At 50.8% G+C, this 21,269-nt stretch overlaps 1 protein-coding gene and 1 long non-coding RNA gene across 5 annotated transcripts in view; both read left to right on the top strand.

Annotated features, from left to right (window-relative positions):
• Positions 1 to 14,128, top strand: part of Znf316 (zinc finger protein 316) — an 18,710-nt gene extending 4,582 nt beyond the window's left edge. For 2 of the 3 annotated variants that reach the window (XM_012514407.2, XM_023713396.1), the window contains exons 3-6: positions 625 to 737; positions 1,443 to 1,569; positions 1,950 to 2,063; positions 9,940 to 14,128. In XM_012514407.2, the coding sequence (XP_012369861.1) occupies positions 625 to 737; positions 1,443 to 1,569; positions 1,950 to 2,063; positions 9,940 to 12,245 (2,660 nt within the window). In that variant the 3' untranslated portion in view covers positions 12,246 to 14,128. Of the gene's footprint in view, positions 1 to 462; positions 528 to 624; positions 738 to 1,442; positions 1,570 to 1,949; positions 2,064 to 9,939 lie in introns of those variants that run through there. The other variant, XM_023713397.1, reaches the window with a different exon arrangement.
• Positions 14,129 to 16,785: 2,657 nt separating this feature from the next.
• The window catches only part of LOC111816359, a 19,141-nt gene continuing 14,657 nt past the window's right edge, over positions 16,786 to 21,269 (top strand). Inside the window, exons 1-3 of one of the 2 annotated variants that reach the window (XR_002820776.1) lie at positions 16,786 to 16,965; positions 17,333 to 17,520; positions 18,487 to 18,539. This is a non-coding gene — a long non-coding RNA (uncharacterized LOC111816359). Of the gene's footprint in view, positions 16,966 to 17,332; positions 17,521 to 18,486; positions 18,540 to 21,269 lie in introns of those variants that run through there. The other variant, XR_002820775.1, reaches the window with a different exon arrangement.

Here is a 21,269-nt window from a genome sequence, read left to right as displayed (position 1 = left end):
TAGAGTGACAGAACCCTTTGATTTTTTTGAGTATTATTTAACATATACTAAATCTTTTTTTTTTTTTTTTTTTTTTTTTTTTTTGGCAGAACTGGGGATTGAACTCAGGCCCTTGTGCTTGTTTTACTGAGCCATCTCCCTGCCCCACCCCATTTTACTTATTTATTTATTTTTTGGTTTGGCACCAGTCCATGTACTGAGCTACTTCCACAGCCCTTTATTGTTTTGGAGAAAAGATCTTGCTAACTTGCTAAATTCCCCAGGCTAAGTTTGAATTTGTGATCCTCCTGCCTCAGCCTCCCACAGTGTTGGGATTATAGTATGTGTTAACCACAACTGGCTTTAGGCCCAGTTTTTGAAGAGGGAGCACCTGGGAGCTGCGTCCTTGCCTGTCATCTGGGCCAAAGATGGCTGGGATGACCAGACCAAGTGCCACAAGGGTGGAGGAGGGGTCTGCATGAGGAAGAGGAGGAGAAGAGGAAAGACATGGAGGAGGTGGTGAGACAGGAGAATGTGATCCTGACCAGGTGAAGAGGAGCAGAGTCCAGGGTTGGGAGCCCAGGAGCTACTTGACCATGGTGGTGATGCCAAGTCCCCAGATCCCTAAGAGATCTTTCCCCTTAGCCCCACAGATGTGCCCCAGTCCAGCCGATGTTCAGGATGAGGATCTGGAGGAAGAAGAGGAGGAGGAAGATGATGAGGATGAGGATGAGGATTTCCTGACAGCTGGGTCTCAGGTGAGCTACCATCTCATTTGGAGCTCAGGTAACCTAGAGAGTTTCCCTGGGGCACTTTCCAGTCCTAGAGGACTCTGCAAGCAGTGGCACTGGGATTCTCAAGCAAAGGCCCAGGCCCTGAACCTGCAGGACAGGGCTGCAGGTCCCAGGCCTAGTGAGTGTGGGTTTCCTTCCCAGGCCTTTATGTTTTGTTTTGAATTTTTGGCTGCCACTCCACTTACCTGCATAATGCATAAAGATGTCAGAGGGCTGGCTGTCCCATAAAGTCACTCTGCACTCCTCACCTACAATGGCTATGATTCCCAGTCAGATGGGGAACCAGTGCCCATACTCAGTTGGCTGCTAAGGTGGCCCCAGCATTTGCTTGGCCCAGACCATGTGAAGTAGGAGAGACCATTGGACTTGGCATGTCATTGTCTCCTGCCCTCTGTAAGAGTCTTGTCTCTGTCCCTTAAAAGCAGGGTTGTTTACTTTCTCTGAGTTTGAGTTTCTGGTCTCTGGATAAAAGCAGGTCCTGCCTTCAGGGATAGGTAAAAGCATGAAAGCCCTCTGTAGATGTTGATAATGGTACTAGGCTGTGTCCCACTGGGACCTCCACTGTAGGGCCTCAGCATAGTTTCTCTGATTGCATTGCATGGCTTTGTATGTACTCAGCCTCTCACACAGGGCAGCTAAGGGCAGTGTCTGGGGCACTGTGCTTTCTAGGGGCTGGTGACTTTTGAAGATGTGGCTGTGTACTTCTCCCTGGAAGAGTGGGAAAGGCTGGATGCAGACCAGCGTGGCCTCTACCAGGATGTGATGCAGGAGAACTATGGGATCCTGGTGTCCTTGGGTAAGGAAGGGCCTTCTGTCCCTGAGAGGTAGCCTTCAGAACTTAGTTGTCTGAGAGTAGGCCTTTGGAGCCTCTGAATCAGGCACCCACTCCCAGGGAAGCCCTAAGACCATCCCAGCCTGTCAGTGGGGCTGGAGGGTATCTGAACCAGGTGGATTTGTGCTGTGGCGCTGCTGATCCCACTCTTGGCTCTGAGCTTCCCTGTGGGGCAGGCTGAGGCACATCTGGCCCCAGAAGGGGAGGGCTATACCCGAGGGAAGGGATGTAGAATCTCCTAGAGCAGAGCAAGGTGGGGAGGATGGGAAGGAGGAAAGGATCTGAGCCTGCAAGGGACAGCACAGGGTCCTCTGACAGCCACCATCTGTTCCTCTCCTGGGCAGGATACCCAGTCCCCAAGCCAGATTTGATCTTCCGCCTGGAACATGGGGAAGAGCCTTGGGTCCCAGACAGCCCTCATCCTGAGGAGGGAGACATTGTCACTGGCGTCTACACAGGTGAGTGTCAGATCTGTGTGCTAGCTTCTGCCTCTGCCTCTTGGGTCGTCTTGGTCTAACTCTAGGGGTGGAAAGCCCTTTGAAAACCTTAAAATGTTTCCCTATCCCTGCCTTGGAGCTGGTGATTTCTTTTTGTAAATGAAGATAGTTGTCAAGTTGTTGGCTCAGAGCTGCGCCCAGGCCCAAGGAGCCTAGCAGATTGTTGGTGAGGCTTCAGCAGTCCTCTGGCTTTTCTACCCACTTGACCATTTGTGCAAAACAGTCTTCTTCAGCCTTGGCAGTCTTTCCCAGAAGGCCATGGGCAGGCCTCTGACCCAGGTGGATAGTTGGAGTTTTTTGGAGAAAGGATTTTGGAATGTACAGACATTTGGTGTGGCAAATTTCTATGCAGTTCTTGGAACTAGTTCTGGCTCTCTTCCTTCACTTGTCTGAGGCCTGCTTTATTCATTTGGACAATGAATTTGAACTAATGTGTGCCTATAAGACCCAGTGCCCTGGGATGCTGAGGCAAGAGGAGCACAAGTTCAAACTCACTCTGGGCTACATAGTGACTTTATGAGACCCTGTCTCAAAATAAAAAGTAAAAAGGGCCAGAGACGTAGCTCTGCAAGAAGACCCTGGGGTGAATCCCCAGTACTGCAAAAAACAAAAAACAAAAACAAAAACAGAAGAAACAGAAGAGGAAGAGGAGAGGGGAAGGGGAAGGAAGAAGAAGAGAAGAAGGAAGAGAAGAAGCAAAAGAAAAGAATTTGAAGTAATTTTGTTTTGTTTTGTATGTCTTTTTGAGACAGGGTCTTACTATACAGTTCAGGCTGGCTTTGAGCTCACTTTGTAGCCCAGGCTGGTCTCAAACTCACAATGATCCTCTTTCTTCAGCCTTCTGAGTGCTGGGATTACAGGCATGCGCTACCATGTCCAGATAATTTTGAAGTAATTTGAACTAAACCCATGGTTTCCGATTGGACCACATTGGCCCATGCTGAGTTGAAATGCTCAGGAGTCTGTAGGTCATGCTCAGGTTTCAGATTGTTGAGGAAACTCATGGCTCACAAGTATCTTTGGCTGGGGCTGGAGTGACATCAGCTGAAAGGGACTTTTAAAAGAAAGCTGTAGCTGAGTGTAGTAGCGCAGGCCTGCACCTGTGAGGGTAAACAAGGAGAGCTGGGAGTTTGAGGCCAGTCTGTGCAACAGGTGAAATCTTGCCTCAGAGACCCAAAACAAAATGAAAAATATTCCTGTACATGTACTTTATATTCACCTGTATTGTACACTGTATGTGGTGTTTCTCTGTGGATATTGGTGAGAAGTGTATGTTCACAGACACATTCAAGAAAGCCACATGGAGGAGAAGGGGAGACAGGCCAGGGCTGGTCAGTGTCTTAGTCTGAGGTCTAGATGTGCCCCTCTTCTCCATGCCTCTTGGAGGGTCTTGTGCACCTCAAGCTGGATGGTCCGGGTCTCCTTTTAGTGCAAGTGACATGCACCGTGTCACCTGTGCACATACTTAGACTTTGGGGGCTCCCTTGGAGGGCTGGCCCTCTATTTTCTTCTGTGGCAAGTCATAGTATTAGGGTTGTTGGGCCTTAGTGGCCCCTGACCCAGTTCTGTCTACAGAGTTGTCAATAGGGCAAGACCCTGGCAACTTTTGATGTGCCATGTGCCTGCTTAGAGGGGATGTACCATGTGGTGACAAAGGCTGGGGACAGCTCAGGCAGGGTAAAAGAGCCTGAACTATGATGACAGCAGTGGTTGAATAGCCATCTCCTGCATCTATTCTGTTTGACCAAACTGGTTAAGAAAGGAGAGTTGCTGGGTGTGGGCAGGGTGGATGCTGACTGTGCCAGGATGACATTTTGCATTTGTAGGTAATAGTCCTGCAAGACGCAGTGCTGGTTTACTCAGCTGTACTCCTTGGTGAGTTGGGCCACATCTCCCACTTAGGCGCCATCTCCTTCCAAGTACTATTCAGAGCCCCTGCTTGTCCTTGAGCTCTGGGACCCTTCCCTTATTGCCTCCAGCTTTTCATTCCCCTCCCTCCTTTGGGGTGCTAGGGATTGAACCCAGGACCATCTACATGTTAAGTAAGAGCTGTACCACTGAGCTATATCCCCAGCCTTATTTTTAATCTTAAAAAAAAACCATTGAGACAGGGTCTTGGTAAGTTGCCCAGGCTGGGCTTAAACTTTTGAGCTTCCTGTCTCAGCTTTCCACAGTGCTGGATATATAAGTGTGTGCCACTGTACCCTGCCTACCCTTCTTACCTGGCTTAGATTGGAGTTTCCTTGCTCTTTGGGAATGCTCAGTGTAGTCAGTGGAGAGATTGCTGCTCGAGCCCCGTTTCTGCACCGGAGCAGAGAACAGTGCTGGAGAAACTGTCCATGCAGGCCTCATACGGGAGTGTATCTGGGCCCTGTGGGGTGGCCGTATGTCCACGCAGAGTTGGCTTTCTTGCTCACTGAGACTAGTTTCCCTGATGCCTCCTGGTTGCTATATCCTGGCCACTGAATACACCTACCTGTACCTGTTCTCTTTCCCCTGGGAAGCTCTGCATCCTTTCCTCCTCTCCCTAAATAACCTTAAGTACCACCTATTCTCTCTGCCTTTGTTTCCAGACTGTCTATCCCTGATCTTGTCTGTCCATCTGGCCTCTGCTTAGTCTCTGACATGCAACAGGACTTAAAGTGTATGTGCTATGGGTCCACCCTGCAGATTCCCAGAGTGCCCCAGTAGTCCCAGTCATTTTGCTTCCTTCTCCGCTCATGGCCTAGGCTGGCAGGTGTGTGGCTACCAGTGCCCCTAAGCTGCTGGCCACCTTACCTATCAGAGGCAACTAAAAGGGAAGTTTATCCTCAAGTATATGAAATGGTAGCTGAACTCTCCACAAAGTCATGAGGTCTGCCACCCCTCCAGGGTCCTCCATACCCTCTCAGACTCTACTCCACAGATATCCTTTGTCTGTGAACCCTTGCTGGCCTCTGGGACTTTGTTCCCATGGTCTCTTCTGCTGGGAGCTTGAGCACCCTTTAACTGGCTGGCTCAGTTCTTAGGCCCCCCTTTTGTTGCATGTTCTTTGACCCCTTTGGCTTTAGTTCTCATTTTCTGAGGTTTTTCTGGTGTCTAACTTGGTGGCAGCTTCCACAGTTTGCAGGTGCTGTGCTAGAACTGAGCCAGCCCTGCAGGGGCAGCTCCAGAGGGCTGGCCAGAGACCCTTGTCCACTTGGTGTTGCTCCTGCCCTGCTTAAAGAGGAGAGACACAGTGCCCAGGACTAATACAGCTTAAAAATCAAATGGGAAAGAACAAAGAAGGGGATTTAAAAGGCAGTAGAAGTGGAGACACAATGAGGCGAGAGAAACTGCGATCAGCAAGTGAGTGCAGCTGATGTCCCCCATCCCCCAGCAGGCCCTGGTGGCACCAGCCTGCTGAGGGTTCTGCTACCTCTGTATGCATCTGTGAGTACCTGGAAGACCTCAGAAGACTAAGGTACCCTGCTGGGGCATGGCTGCCACTGAATCTAGCTGTTTTAGTCCTAGCCAGAAGACAGAGTTTGGGTCTTGTTTTGCCCTAGACTTTAAGGCTTGGTGCAGGTAGAAGGGGACAAAAGTGACATAACCCAGTGGTGGGCAACTACTGTGCCTGGATTCAGTAGTTTGGCTGGTGGAGAGTCATGAGCACTAGGGCAAGTGCTGATCTTACTCAGAGAAGTCAGGAGAGATTGTCAAAGAGGAAAACCCACAGCTCAGACTCACCTTGAGGCCCAGGCCACCTTGGGCCTACAGGGCAGGTCGTGAAATTGATGGCTTTGGGATTTATTCAGTAGCCCTGAGCCACCCCATAGCAGCTGAGCTAGCATCATTCCACCCTATGTCCAGGTGTGGGCACTTAGAGGTATCTGGGGGCTCTGCTGTCAGGGCCACCATCTAACAGCATTAGGTGGGTGACTTTCTGCATAGATAAACCAGGAAGGACCTAGAGAGAAGCAGAAGAGGCTCTTGTGCTTGTGGCCTTCTGGGTGACATGGAGGACCACCTTACTATCTTAAGGAACCTCTAGGCTAAAGGGCCTGTCTTAGGGAGCCCTGACTCTGCACCGAGTTCTGGCAACTAAGCAGCACCATGATGGCTAGTCCTCACTCACTTCTTGTCCAGAGACACAGGGCTGGTTAGTAGCCTGTCTAGAATTAGGAACTGGGATCCAGCCTCCCAGAGAAAAGGCTGTTAGTAGGGATCTGTGGCCACATGAACCTGACAGTAGGAAAGTGACACAGCCTGTTATGATAATTGAGACACAACAGAGTGAACAAAAGAAGTAGTACAAAGGATAAACAGCAAGGGGAAGTCTTGGGGAATCTATAGTGATACATAGAACTTGGTTTCCATAGTGATAGGAATATTTTGGTAGCACCATTGTAGGTACTTTCTGACCACTTATTTATTCCTTGAAGCAGGTGCACAAAGTGAGATTTCAGGTGCTACTATAAATCATTTTACTGATGGGGAAGCTGACAATAAATGACTTATCCAAGGTCTAATGGCCAGTAAGTAGTAGAGGTGGAGTTGAGACCCCAGCCAAGCCTATGCCCTTGAGTTGTCCTGGAGAGTAAGCCAAGAGAGAGGTGGTAAAGAGACCACCCTGGCCCTTGCAGAAATGAGCTGAGCAGGATCAGCTTTTAGGAGAACTACTGGCATGGAGCACAGAGGTCTAGTGGGTGATACCAAGATCTGTAAGAGCTCAATATTGAAGGGGAGACCTTCAGAGACCACCACTGCCAAGCAGTACTACTTCGGAAAACAGCTGTGGCTAGATGTCAGCACTTAAGGCAGGAGAAATCACTGTGGCCGTGTGAAGTGTGTAGTTTGTTACCATGGCACCAGCCTGCCAAGGAGGCCTTTGGACTTTCCCTTCACCAGCTCTTGTTCACTTACCCCTGCACTATGTGCATATGCCCGTTTCCCTGGGATCTCAGTATCCTCAGCATCTTAAGCGTCCTCATGGCTGAACCTGGAAAGGTTCTCTCTCCCTAGATAGCTGAGCATAGGCCCCTGATTTGCCTTTGCATTTTATCCCTAACTCCCTATAGTCCCTCTGGATCTTCCCAGAGGCCTTACTGATCACTGACAAGATTAAGTCCTTGAAGCAAATGCCAGGCCCATCTCCAGGGTGTGTTCCCAATCTGTTCATTTGTTTGTTTGTTCATTCATTCATTCACTCATTCATTCATTTGGTATAGGGTCTTGCTATGCAGCTCAGATTCATAGCGATCCTCCTGTGTCAGCCTCCCCAGTGCTGGGGTTACAGGTATGTGCCACCATGCCCAATTTGAGGGCCACAAGGTGCACCCAAGGTTCCAGGACCAGCATAGTGTGTGGTACCAGGGCCAGGCAGGCGCTCAGACTTCTGAGCTATCTCCCCAGCCCATCCCTCCCTGTTCTACATGAAGTGATTGTGTTTGACATTTGGGACCACTCTTTTCCTGCTGTTGAGACACAGCCCGCACCTCCTCCTGATATGAATATCCTGTCTGCTCCCAGCTGGGCTCTGATGAGTAGAGCTAATAACTCTTCACCTGGATCCAAAAAAAGGTTTTTGGATCTGAGATCCAGCAGCCTTCCTAGGAGCCCTGTCCCTGGAGTGGCTGTTACACAGGATGTCCCACCTCAGGGACCATACCTACAGACCTTGGGCCATTTTGGCAGCAAAGACAAGAGAACAGAACATGGCCTTGGGATAAGCTGCCCCCAAGTATCCCCTGGGCCCCCTCTCAGTGGCCCAATACTTCCAGAGTTTCATCTTGGGATGCAGCTAGTTCTGACTTCCCCAGGACTTAATACCCTTCCTTTCCCTCCCTGGGTGTCAGCAGTGGTTTGTGTCACTTTTCTGCATGTGTAGTTACAGCTTAACACTTGTCCTTGTTTTTGGACAGGTGGCTGTGCCACCTTCAGGGCTGAGGCTGAGGCTTTCTGGTATCTGTCAAGATTGGTCCACTCTGCAGAGCTCTCTGGGGCACAGTAAGAACAACCTGCCCATGAGACCTGGCTTTCTGCTGCTGGGTGGAGGTGGAGAGGTGGTGAGGTCCAGTGGAGATGTCTGTGCCAGGTCTCAAGTGGGCCTGGTGTGCAGCTCTTTGAAGCAATAGATACATCAAATGGTCACTTATCCTTGACTAAGTCCTGAGGGACACAGACTGACCCTGTCAGAAACCTGCTAGGAAATTCATGTGCCTGTGAGTTTCCCCTACCTTAGGGAGTGCTAAGACTCATCGAAGACAGCCTAAGAACCTTTTTCTTTTTCTTTTTTTGGGTATGGGAATTGAACTCAGGACCGTGCACTTGTCAGGCAAGCACTGTGCCACTGAGCTATATCCCTGACTCAGCCTAAGAGCGTTTGATCTGACCCTGAGCCTAGACTACCCATCCCTCTAACAGCTCCTCACTGCCCTGAGGGGTGTGCCAACATTTGGGGAGAATTTGGGCCAAACAGGGTATCCAGGGAGGAGCCTTTTCTTTGACCCTCAGAGGGGTCTGCTACTTCTCATCATGCAGGTGGCTATAGATGGCAGTTGGTGTTACTCAGCTTAACAAAATTTTAAAGCTTTTATTATAATAGTATAACATTACAAACTATAGAAAACAAAATGTAAAAAAATAAAACAGCCATTTTCTTGTCCTTCTGGGTGATGGATGAGTGTTTTTTCATAGCCACAGCCAGGCCTATGCTGATCTGTCTGGCTTCACTCGGCACTGGACTGTTTTCTCAGGCAATTCTGTCAATATAGGGACTATCTATAAAAAAGAAAAAAAAAAAAAAAGGACCTGGGAGGCACAGCACTGACAGAAGGGGCCAGCCCAGGCTTCTGTAACTCTCCCCTGAGGCTGGGACTCAGTGGTCCAGGCTCACCCAGCCAGGTGATAGCTAAATCAGGCCACAGGCTTGGCCCTAATTAAGGTGGGAGGAGTTTCCTGTCTCTGAAATGGAAGCTTGGGCTTGGGATCTGTGGAAGAGGAGAGAGCAGGTATGAAGGTACTCTGAACAAGTGAAGCTCCTGCAGGCTGAGCAGCTCCCATGTTCCTGAATGTCTGCTCCGTACACCCATTGTCACATGGTGTTAGGATGTATGTTCATCTCATGAGGAAGAGACCTATAGGCCTGACTCCAAGCGTTATACTCTTCCATACTGTACACCTCCTCAACGGCAAAAGGGATGTCGGATGTAGCTCAGTGGAGGGACACATAGCTGAAACTTGGGACAGTCCCAGTAGACCCACAGTCTCAGCTAGCTTGAGGTTTTCAAGTGGAGAACAGCTTAAGAGGCCCTAGCAGTGAACTCTGGGCTCTCAAAGGAAAGGAGAGCCAAAAACCTGAGTGCACAGCTACTGGGGCTTGGTAAGCTGAGAACAGGAGGTACAGGCATCAGCCCTTCCATGCCAGACTTTTTCGGTCTGCCAGTTGAGGAAGAGGGAGCCTGTGGCCCCTGGTTAAGACCCAAGAGGGAGAGGCAGAGGCTGTGGACTGGGCTGCCCTCCGCCAGCTGTCAGGCAGGAGAAGTGTCCTCATGTTCCGGGCACAGGACCCAAGTTACAGCTTAGCCTTTTGACTCACAGGAGTCTGCAGGCATGTTCCCCCACTTTGCAGTTGCATAGGGTGGCATGCCCTGAAGGACTTAGGGTCAACTCGAGCCTCTTAAGGCCCCAAGATGAGCATACCCTTAAGTCCCTAGGGGGAGGCCAGGGCTTTCCTGTCCTAGATCTGAGGTGGAGCATGGATAGCTTCTTGGCTCAGTGAGTAGAGATACCTGGCTATGTCTGCCAGGAAGGGCAGTTCTCTGGGCAGTGCCTGCTGTGGGCTCTCATCCACTCATCTCTGTCTTCTGGCCTTCAGGAGCCTGGTATTGGACCGATGACATGGAGGACCACGAGGAGGAAGATGATGAGGACTTCCTGGCAGAGATGGCTGAAGAGGAAAATGAACCCCCAGGGTTGTGGTCTGCGGCCTATGGTGTGGGGGATGTGCCAGGGACATGGGGCCCCGATGACTCGGATTCTGCACAGACTCCAGAGGGCTGGGGCTCTGACTCTGGCAACCTTGGGGTCCTGGCTGAGGAGTCTGAGGCAAAGTCTTTTCTGCCTGGCCAGGAGCCAGGCACAAACCTGGTGGCACCCTGGGCCTACCCCACTCCAGTGGCTGCATCGACTGGGCGGCCGGAGACTACATGTGACGTGTGTGGCAAAGTGTTCCCACACCGGTCGCGTCTAGCCAAGCACCAGCGCTACCACGCAGCGGTCAAACCTTTTGGCTGCGAAGAGTGTGGCAAGGGTTTTGTGTACCGCTCGCACCTGGCTATCCACCAGCGCACGCACACGGGCGAGAAGCCCTTTCCGTGCCCGGACTGCGGCAAGCGCTTCGTTTACAAGTCGCACCTGGTCACGCACCGGCGTATCCACACGGGCGAGCGGCCCTATCGTTGCGCTTTCTGTGGTGCCGGCTTTGGGCGCCGCTCCTACCTTGTCACGCACCAGCGCACGCACACAGGTGAGCGGCCCTACCCATGCACGCACTGCGGCCGCAGCTTCAGCCAGAGTTCTGCTCTTGCGCGGCACCAGGCCGTGCATACTGCTGACCGGCCGCACTGCTGTCCCGACTGTGGCCAGGCCTTTCGCTTGCGTGCTGACTTCCAACGCCATCGGCGCAGCGGTAGCTGCGCGGAACCCGGCGGCGATGGCCCACGGCGGGAGCCCTGCGAGGCAGCCCCTGCACCGGGGCCAGGGGAGCCTGAGACCACACCCCAGGAACCCGAAGAGCCGGAGGTCGACACGGAAGGGGACCCTGAGGCTGAAGTGAGGGAGGAGATGGCAGCTGCAGAGGTGCCCGCCTCTGAGAGCAAGAAGGACTCTGAGTCGAGCAGACGGTTCCTGGAGATGGACAATGGCTTGGGCGAAGGTGAAGGCCCCTCTTCGCACCCTCTCGGCTTCCACTTTCCTGTGCACCCCAAGTCCTGGCTGCACCCGGAGGGCTTTCAGATCCTGGGCCTTCCTGACTTTGGGGAGCGTCTGTCAACCGACGGGCGCACCCTGCCAGGACCACTGGGGGCCCCCCTCGCGCTGGCAGAGAGCACGGGACTGGCCCGGGACCCATTCGGCGGGAGTGGGGCTGGGGCTGGCTTGGGGCTGCGCGTATTCGCGCCCGCTGTTGGGGGCTTGCTGGCCGAGCCGGCGCCAGCCGCACTGGCCGAGGAGGAGAGCCCGTGGATTTGCTCGGACTGCGGCAAGACCTTTGGGCGCCGCGCCGCGCTGGCCAAGCATCAGCGCTATCACGCCGGCGAGCGGCCCCACCGCTGTGCCGACTGCGGCAAGAGCTTCGTATACGGCTCGCACCTGGCGCGCCACCGGCGCACGCACACGGGAGAGCGCCCCTTCCCGTGCCCTGAGTGCGGTGCACGCTTTGCTCGCGGCTCGCACCTGGCGGCGCACGTGCGCGGCCACACCGGCGAGAAGCCGTTCGTGTGCGGTGTGTGCGGCGCAGGCTTTAGCCGCCGCGCGCACCTGACAGCGCACGGGCGCGCGCACACGGGCGAGCGGCCATACGCGTGCGGGGAATGTGGCCGCCGCTTTGGGCAGAGCGCGGCGCTGACGCGGCACCAATGGGCGCATGCCGAGGAGAAGCCGCACCGCTGTCCCGACTGCGGTAAGGGCTTCGGTCACAGCTCGGACTTCAAGAGGCATCGGCGCACACACACGGGCGAGAAGCCCTTCCGCTGCGCCGACTGCGGCCGCGGCTTCGCGCAGCGGTCTAACCTGGCCAAACATCGGCGCGGCCACACAGGCGAGCGGCCCTTCCCTTGCCCCGAGTGCGGCAAGCGTTTCTCACAGCGCTCAGTGCTCGTGACGCACCAGCGCACGCACACCGGAGAACGGCCCTACGCGTGCGCGCACTGCGGCCGCCGCTTCTCGCAGAGCTCGCACCTGCTTACGCACATGAAGACGCACCGCGGCGCGGCTGGCTCAGCTGGGCAGGCAGGGGCGGCAGCGACTCCTGCGGCGAAGGCCGAAGTGCCCGCTAGGGGGCAGCTGAGTGCAGGGTCGGTGTCTGGGGAGCTCGGGAGTACGCTGCTGGAGTTCGCGGGCGGCACGAGCTTTGGCTCCGAGGCTGCGTTTGCAGGGCCTTCGGCCACCTATGAGGAGAGCTAGGCCACCGGCCCCGTGCCTTTCTCCTCTGGTCTCCACGCGTTGAGGATCCCCGTCCTGGGCGCGGTGCCTTCCCCGATGCACTGCCTCCTGCCCCTCCCCAGGCTTCGGGAACCCCTCCTGCTGGGCCCCAGTTCTTGAGGTGTTGTGGGGAGCACGCTGGAGAGCAGAACACCTGGGCAGCCAGGTTAGGGCTGTTACCCTTCACCTACCTAGACTGCAACATCCCTGGGTCCGACCTGCAAAGCAGAGCGGTTGAGATGGTGGACGAGGCTATTTATTTTATTCGGATTTCAATTCAGGTGGCCCAGATAACAAGCAATTTAGGAGTATGCAGCCAGGTTCGACGGCGAGGGGAGGGTGGGGTGATGGCAGTAGAGCAACCAGTTGTTCGGGTGGGTCAGCGCTGATGTCTGGATCACTTGTGGGTCTGGCCAATGAGTTCTTCCCATTCATCAGTGAGAGGTTCAGGGATCTGCGGGGCATTGGAGAGTGTCTGCGAAGTTGTAAGAACTGCTGTTTGTGAGGGAGAGCTGTGTAGGTTTCCGAAGGGCACAGTTCCTCCGTATCCCGGGAGATAGAGGTGGGAATGGGAAAGCTTTTATTCTGTCGACTGTGGATATTTATTTCCATCTCTTATAAGGCCTAAAGAATGTGAGGGAGGAAGAGGAGGAGGAGAAAAAGCCAGAAACCAAATCTGTGGCCCGGGTGAATGGATTGGGGTATCAGCAGGGTCCACAGGGATAGTTTGAACCCCTATTCTTTGGCCTCATATTCTCCCTGCCCCTTTCCCTCAGCACTAAGTTGGGGCAGGTCTAGCTAGCAGGGTCGCTTTTTGTCCCTTCCCCCCACCTCTGTCAGTTGGATGTAGCACGTTCAGGAATCATGGCGGTGCCCTATCTACATACAGACTGGTCTCCTGGGCTGCTGCCTCTCCCAGAGTAGGTGGTCACATGGAACCCTGCCCTCCTGAGTCTGCTGCTCAGGTGACATAAAGCACTGGGGTTGGTCCACAGATCTTTCCCCACATCCTGTGATAAGTGCCCAAGAACCTCCACAGGTCCCTTTAACTCTACTGCCATTATTCTACACATCATTAAACAGCAAGCAGTGTTTCTGTCTAAATGCCCATTCACGAGGGTTAGTGGTGGCACTGAGGACCTGGCAGTTCCCACAGTGGCTGGAGGGGTGGGGATCTGAGCTCATAACATCTAATTATGTAAGATCCCTGTGGGTGGCCATCCCATCTCTAGATAAGACTATTGGGAGCCACTAGCCAGTAGCAGTAGCTATGGCAGTGGTGGCGAGCCTATGGCACACATGGCACAGCTGGCTGCTTGGAAACTAAAAGGTTTACCATCAGTGAGCTAGGGCATGGCTCATGTGAAGCCCCCTCCCTTCTTGCTTTTCGGGCTGGATCAGAGAACTGAGATGTTGAAGCACCTGCATTTGCTCTTAGACCTAGTTTTTCCATTTTAGTGTAGATATGGCCTTGGGGGGTGAGGGCCAGCAGCCAGGCTGCTAGGGGCTGGGTGGGGTAGCAGGTGAGGTAGTGATGGGTGGGAGGACTACCCAGGCAGTGAGAACTAGCCTGGCATGGAGGTTGTAGGATGGGCTGGTGAGGAAGGCAGGGGGACCCAGGGAGGCATCAGGAGCACTGGGCCCTGGCCTCTGTCTCAGGTGTCTCCCCTTATGTTTTCTGGGTCACAAGCCTCTGAAAGGACCAAAGGCTGGGGCAGCTGGGTGGCTTGGAGTATCTTGGGCATTGCCCTACATGGCCCATCCCTGGCAGCATTCATTCCTGACCCTCTTGGACCCCAGCTGCTTCTGTCCTGTCCTGGATCTGTCAGGAGGAGGACTTAGCTTTAATAATAAAGAGTGGAAAAATGAGCTTTCTGACTGAACTCTGCTCCTTACTTTGCTTGGTAATCAGGTTGGCAGAGGCACTGCTCACTGTAGCTGGACACTGAGGCTTCCAGGGAGCTGCACACCCTGGGAAGGGACTGGGATTTGGAGACTGAAGCTTGCTCACCTGGGCCGGTATGAAGGCGGGTTCAGGAGCACTGTGACCACATGGCTTGGTCATCACATGGTGGAGGCTCCCAGGGATGATGGATGATGGATGGGGGAGGATAGGGGGGAGAGAGAGACAGAGACAGAGACAGAGAAGAAACATTAGCAAGAACAAAATGATGCATGATAGGATGTTTGGAATTTGTCTCAAAATAACAGAGGCCCAAGGGAGTGCTAAGCAGGATGTAGATAAAGTAGATTTGGCTACAAGTTGTCTGTTATTTTTCCAGTGCTAGGGATTGAACTGAGGACCTTCACACTGAGCTACTTGCACATCCCTTTTTCTTTTTCATTTTTTATATTGAGATAGGGTCTCCCAAATGGCTAAGTTACTCCGGCTGGGCATAAACTCCTGTCCCAGCCTCCTAAAGTGCTGGGATCCAGCTAAACTGTCAATTCTTAGGAGATGGATACAAAGGATTTCATATATTGTTCCTTCCGCTTAATACATGTTTGAAGGTTTTCATAAGAAATTACAAAATAAAAAGATAATTTCCCTAACACATTGCTAACAAAGAATGTGAAGAAGAAAGTTTTATTCTTGTTCTGCTACAGTTGACTGATTTTGTCCACTCTCAGAAATTTTTACAATCTTCTCTCCTGTTGTGGATTTTCAAGAAGATCCATCGAGACAGCTCTTCATCCTGCTGAGCCCTGAGGAGCCCTTTCATTCTGTGGTTCTTCGGGCAGTGCTATTCTATTACCTGTGGTAATTTCCATTCTAGTTTTTCTTGGTCTCCTCCTGTATTTCCTGTTAATTAAGTGTGGAGACACTTGTATTGATCTGTGTCATTATTTCTGTCCTTTTCCCATGCTGGGGGCCACAAATGGAAAGGGGCACTGCCCACTGTAACTGGGCACTGAGGTTCCAGGGAGCGGCACACCTCGGCATATGGCTTGGGGACTGCAGCCCACTAGGTGCTACTTGCTCACCTCATTAAAGTGAGATTAAACGCTAGGGTGGTATGCTAGACCAAAAGACATGCTTATTAGCAGCCAAAGCCAATTCTTGATACCTCCAACACCCCAGGAAGGCCAGGAGACACAGAGGCCCTGAGGCATAATTTAGGCAAATCACCACGCTAACAGAAGTTTTCTAGTATGGAATGTGGTCACCTGTTCAAGAATACCCACAAATTCATGGTGGGCTGCTGAAGGTGCATATGAAGGAAGCAGAAATAGAATGATGGGGCACATGGGGGTGGTGGGTATTGCTCTCCTAAGCAGGCAGTCATTCTCCTGAATTAGGCTGAAGTTTTATTTTATTTTTTATTTTTTTGATGGAACCAGGGATTGAACTCAGGCCCTTGTGCTTGCCAGGGAAGCACTTATTCCACTGAGCCATCTCCCTGGCCCCTGGCTGAAGTTTTAGATGCCAAGAGGAAACCTAATCTGGACTACATAAGAAAAGTAATTCCAAAGGAGTTGAGCAGCTCACTCAAACAATGCAGATGGAGCTATATCCAAGGCGGGTTGGTCAGTGGGGGTATAGTACAGTTCTACCCAAGAAACTGTGGAGTTGGGACCACCATCTGGCTGTGCCCTGCTAATGTCCTATAACAGGCCTGCTGCTGGAGGCCAGCTGCCACTGTCAGGACCTTTTCTTTGTTGACACTTTGCTCTGGCATCTTTTCCTATCAGGCAGAAGCATTTGACTGGCTCAGCCTAGGACATGGGCACATTTCCCAGCTGCCAGGAAGCAGGGAGTTCTTGGCTCTTTTGACATCTAGAGTGAGATGAGGACAGTGCCTTTCACCAGCACCCACAACAAAGGGACCCAGGAGAGTCAAATGCCATAATATCCACTGTACCCAGGTAGCAACTGATGCGTCTGGGGTGGGTTTGATATGGAGTCTTCCCCTAGCAGCACAAGCTGCATCTGTTTTCCATTCTCACCAGGCTGGCTTAGGAAAAGAGCATGCAGAGACAAGCTCGTCTTGGTGGGTATCTTAGTCATTTTTATTGTCGCAAGGACAAAATACCCAACACCAGAAAGTTAAAGGAGGAGAGGTTTCAGTCCATAGCCAGCTGGTTCCAAGGCAGTGGGACAGGGCAGAGAGGCATGACAGAGAAGAAACAGCTCAAGGCACAGCAGTGTGACAGCAATTGCAGGTTTACCAGAGGCAAAGAAATCAAGTAGCACTTGGGAAACTAGAGGAAACCAAGCTTTATTACACTGCCAGGCTCAGAGGAGCTGAGGACTCCAAGCTCTGAGCCCTGAGCTAGTTTATACCATTTGTCAGGTAGCGGGGGCAGGGTGGTCTTTGTGAGCAAGTGGCACTTTACACATATGAGAACAAGCTGGGAACAGTAACAGGCTGGGTATAGCTTGTACCTCTGGTACATTTTGTTTGTACTAACGAAAGGAATACTGCAGACTTTTGACATTTGGGTTTTGAAACATTTTGGCGCTATAAGAAATCCAGTGTCTCCTGCTTGAGCTGCCAGCACAGGGTTTGAAAGCCCAGGGACATCTCTTTTCTTCCTTCCTTCTTGTATACAGTGCTTCTGACTGGCTGAGCCTAACTGGAATCCAGGGCCTTGATAATGGGGAAGCTGGGAAAAACAGGATATAGTGACCCAGCCTCAGGAGCACAAGAGGGAATACTGGAGACAAGGAACTGAGGATTTGCATCCCTTCCTTCAGCAGGTAACTCCACACAGCTGGATGGTGTACATAGCAGTAATCACAGCACTCTGGGAGGCTGAGGCAGAGAGATCAAAAGTTTGAGCTAAGCCTGGACAATTTAGTGTGTTAGACTGTATCTCAAAAAAGTATTTTTAAAGGCTAGGGATGTAGCTTAGTGCAAAGGCAATATGTTGAAACCCTAGTAGCAAAAAAAGAAAAAAAAATATCCATTAGTATCCATGGTTATCCCCATAGGAGAAGGGTTTATGGATTCCAGGATTTGTGTAATATGGTTGCCTGGTCTCCAGTGTTGAGCTGTGTCAGCCAGGTATAAACCACAGGTGAAGCTATCTGCTGGTGACCAGCAAATGTTGTGATGTCTGTATAGCAGGGGACAACTGCATGTTTCTGGGGCCATCCTTCTCAGGGATCATCTCAGCATCTGTGATTTTGCTGTGCCTTTTCCATTGATCACCGTGAGTTTGAGGCCAAGTATACCAGCCAGTCTACTCAGTGTATTTATGCATTCAGCTGTCGGTGGACGTTTGGACTGCCACTTTGAACATCTCCGTACAGGTATGTGAGCATCTGTTTCAAGCCTTGGAGTTACAGTCTAGGAGCAGAACTGCTGAGTCGCGTAGTAAATCTGTTTAACTTATTGAGGAGGTGCCTGCCAATCTAAGTTTAAAAAATTCAGTGCTCTAGCTTATGCCTATTTCTCTCCCCACCCCACCCCTTTTTTTTTTTTTTTTTTTGCTGTGTGTATATGGGTGTATGGTAACAGGGATTGAACCCAGGGCCTTTGAACTGAGCTACATCCCAAGTTCTTTTTTCTCTTTTATTTTGAGACAAGGTCTTGATAAGATGCCAAACTGTCAAACTTGTTGTTAAACTTGTGATCCTCCTGCCTCAGCCTCTCAGAATGAATGCTAGGATTGCAGGAGTGTGCCACTGTGCCTGGCTATATGATTTTGTATTTAATTCGGGACCCAATAAAATTCCATACATTCTCTTTAATCAATGTCTTTTAATTCTCTTTTACAGTACTGTAACAGAAAATGCCCTCCCGCAACCCCCAACCAGTGCACCTGTTTGTTAGTTGCCCAGACAACAGTTTCTCTTCCAGTTCCAGCTCTCCTGTCTCTTACAAACAGCTGGTCACTGGGACACATAGCTGGTCACCATGGTGCACAGTGTATAAACCAGTCCCCAATTGACAAGCCATTCTGCCTCTGTACTTCCTGCTTGATTATTCCATATAAGCCCTAGAACACCGGAGCTCAGGGCCCAATATTCTCAGAATGATCCCGATCAGTTTCTGTTGACATAAAAGAAATCTGCCTCCAAATCCTGAGTGTTGCTTCCATGTTTCTTCTTGCTGTTGTAGTACCACCCTTCCTCCCTTTTACATTTTGGTAGCACTTTTTGAAATATGGGTCATTTGTCCTGCAGAATTATCCACATTGTTGAATTGGTTGAGTGCTTTGTTGTGATGTATATTTTTTAAATTTTGTATTTCTTTATCCTCCTTATTGGTAACAGGTGGGCAGTTTGCAATCACCACCTGCACTTTCTGATCAATCTTCACATCAATGAAGTTAAAACAAAGTGCTTGTGTCTAATTAGAAGCGCACAGAGCCAGGCATGGTGGTGAGCCTGCAATGCCAGTGCGTAGGAGACTGAGGCTGGAGCATCACCATGAGTTTGAGGCCAACCTGGTCTACTTAGAATATTCTTAGCAAGTCATTGCAGGTAAAGCTGAGCAACCTCCTAAGTCTAACTACAGTTGACAAAAGCTATGGGGGAGGGTGTAGCAGCATTTTTGAAGATGTCTGGCAAAATAAAAAGTGAATACAAACTTTGATCTCCAAACCCTCTTCTTGAAATTTATCCACTAGAAATAAGAACATAAATAGGAAGGATAGTAAATATGCATCATAAGTGCTTGTAGTGCCTTTATGCAGGGAGTTGTCACAACAGCTCTCTTGTCCCTGCTTTCCTCAACGTCCCCGATGAGGAAACGTCACACACAGATCAGGCACGTTGGCACGTCACACACTACAAAGGGGGAGACATGAGACCTGGGCTTAAGCTGTATGACTGACTGGCTCTGTGTATTTGCCTTTGTGAATCTGCCTTTTGTAGCTTTAGAAAAAAATTAAAACAAATTGGGTATGGAGCTCTAGGTGGTTAGCAAGATCCTCTGTGAAAATTTAGAAAAGGGTGGGAAGAAATGGAGAGAGAAAGAGAGAGAGAGAGAGAGAGAGAGAGAGAGAGAGAGAGAGAGAGAGAGAGATATTTCAGTGGTAGAGCTTGCCTCACAGGCATGAGCCCTGGGTTCAGTCCCCAGAATCATCTCACACACACACACCCCTCTGAATTTCATTTCCATGATACAGATGAATAAATTCTATACATTTGTGCTAACGAGCAATTTCCACGTACTAGTGTGAGCTTCCCACATGCACACTGCTGTAGGAAGATGTCCATGACACACTGTAGATGGAAGTAAGGTTGCATAGGTATGTGTGCACTCTAATTTTTGTAAAAGAAAGACACCAAGCCCGTAAATGGAATCCTGAGGATAAGCTTCCTGTCTGACGGCTCTGCTGATTCCCTTCCTTGATCCTTGTACCTCCAACAAAATTATAAGGACACTAAGGCACTGAGAACCACCCAAAACCTAGAGTCTAAGTGTGGTGAACTGACACCTGGCAGTCAACTTGTAACACCCAGCTGAAGTGAACCACTGTGGTGCTGGGTGTAAAGACCCACCTGAGGATTGTTGCCAGCAGCACAAAGAGAGCACTGGGGGTGGGGGAGAGGATGTGCTGCTGATCCTCCTGGAGAAGTGGGCTGCACTGGTGTTTCTGATATGAATTTGGCTCTTATTGTCAGAGGAGCTTGGGACCTCATTGTTGCTGAGGATGTCTGTGGTCTTTGGGAGGAGCTCTGTTCTGACCTTGAGTGTTGCTTTCTGGATGTAGTACAATCCCTCAGCCTGCTGGCCTTGATCCTTCATCCCACTGGTGGACTTTCTAGCATCCACCACTGACTTGTGGCTCTTCCCAGCACAGATCCTTGATAAAGACTTGCATGAGACATTGTCATGGGCTCTAGGCCTCCATCTGGACTCATAGGGGGTATTAACGTGGGCTCTAGGTTTTCAGCTGGACTTAAGCAGGACACTGCTGTGGATTCTTTGGGTCTTTAACATGTGGACTCTGAACTCTTGCTTTTGACTCTTGGAGTGAATATTATATCAGAATCCTATAAGTTGTGTGCCCTGTATTAATTCCTTTTCCTTACAAGCCTGACTCTAGCACTAGGTCTCCAGTCACAGCTAGAAGGCTGGATTTGACTGGAAGCATCGTGATTGCAGGGCTGCAGCCCTTCCCTCCTCAGCAGAAGTGTCTATCAGATCTTCTGTTCTTCAAGAACACCCAGCATGAATGCTCACAGATCTACTTCCGCCCCTTGCCTCCCACCCCCACATGACGGCACATAGCCTCATGGTTAGTAACCTGTCTCAAAGTGTCAGGTGTCAGACTTCAGATTCCTACAACTTTGGGGACCAAATGCAACCTTCCACCATGAGCAAATCTAGTCCTAGGAGACCTGAGCTTCTCTGGCCCATCCTGTCATCCTTTGTAGGTAGAAGCACTGAAATCTTTGAAGATGAAAAACCCTGACCAAGGTCAGGCACAGCTCAGACTATGCTGTCCCAGGCTGCCATTGCCTTTCCAAATATGATCCATTCCCCACACCCCTTTTGTGTGGTACTGGGAATTGAACCCAGGGCCTTCATCCCTGTCCTTTTTATTTTTGAGACAGGGCCTTTCTAAGTCTCTAAATTGCCCAGGCTAGACTTGAACTTGTGTTCTTCCTGCTTCAGCCTCCCAGAGAGCTGAGATTATAGGCATGTGCCTCTACATCCTGCCAATTAAAAAAATATTTATTTATTTAGTACAGGAATTCACTATGCATCTCAGACTCATAGTAATCCACCTGTCTCAGCCTCCCCAGCACTGGGATTACAGGTGTGTGCTACCATGTCCAGTTTCAGTAGCTGGCATGGAATACCTGGGGTTCCAGGGGCTGGTATGGCATGTGGTACTGGATCAAACCTAGATCCTTGCACTTTCCAGGCAGGCACTTAGACCACTGAGCTATCTCCTAAGCCCCATCCTGCCCATTTTTAGAGCATAGTATGACAAAAATCTGCCTTAAATCTTAAACATTAGTTCATTAATAAGGACTATCTTTTCACTGGGAAAAAAGTAAATATAGATAAATTTAAAGTCTGATTAAGACAACATAGATTC

Source organism: Octodon degus, unplaced genomic scaffold (assembly GCF_000260255.1).
Source record: "Octodon degus isolate 3935 unplaced genomic scaffold, OctDeg1.0 scaffold00031, whole genome shotgun sequence".
NCBI classification, from domain to species: Eukaryota; Metazoa; Chordata; class Mammalia; order Rodentia; family Octodontidae; genus Octodon; species Octodon degus.
Note: the sequence above shows the minus strand (reverse complement) of the source record. Positions and strands in the feature narration are given on the sequence as shown.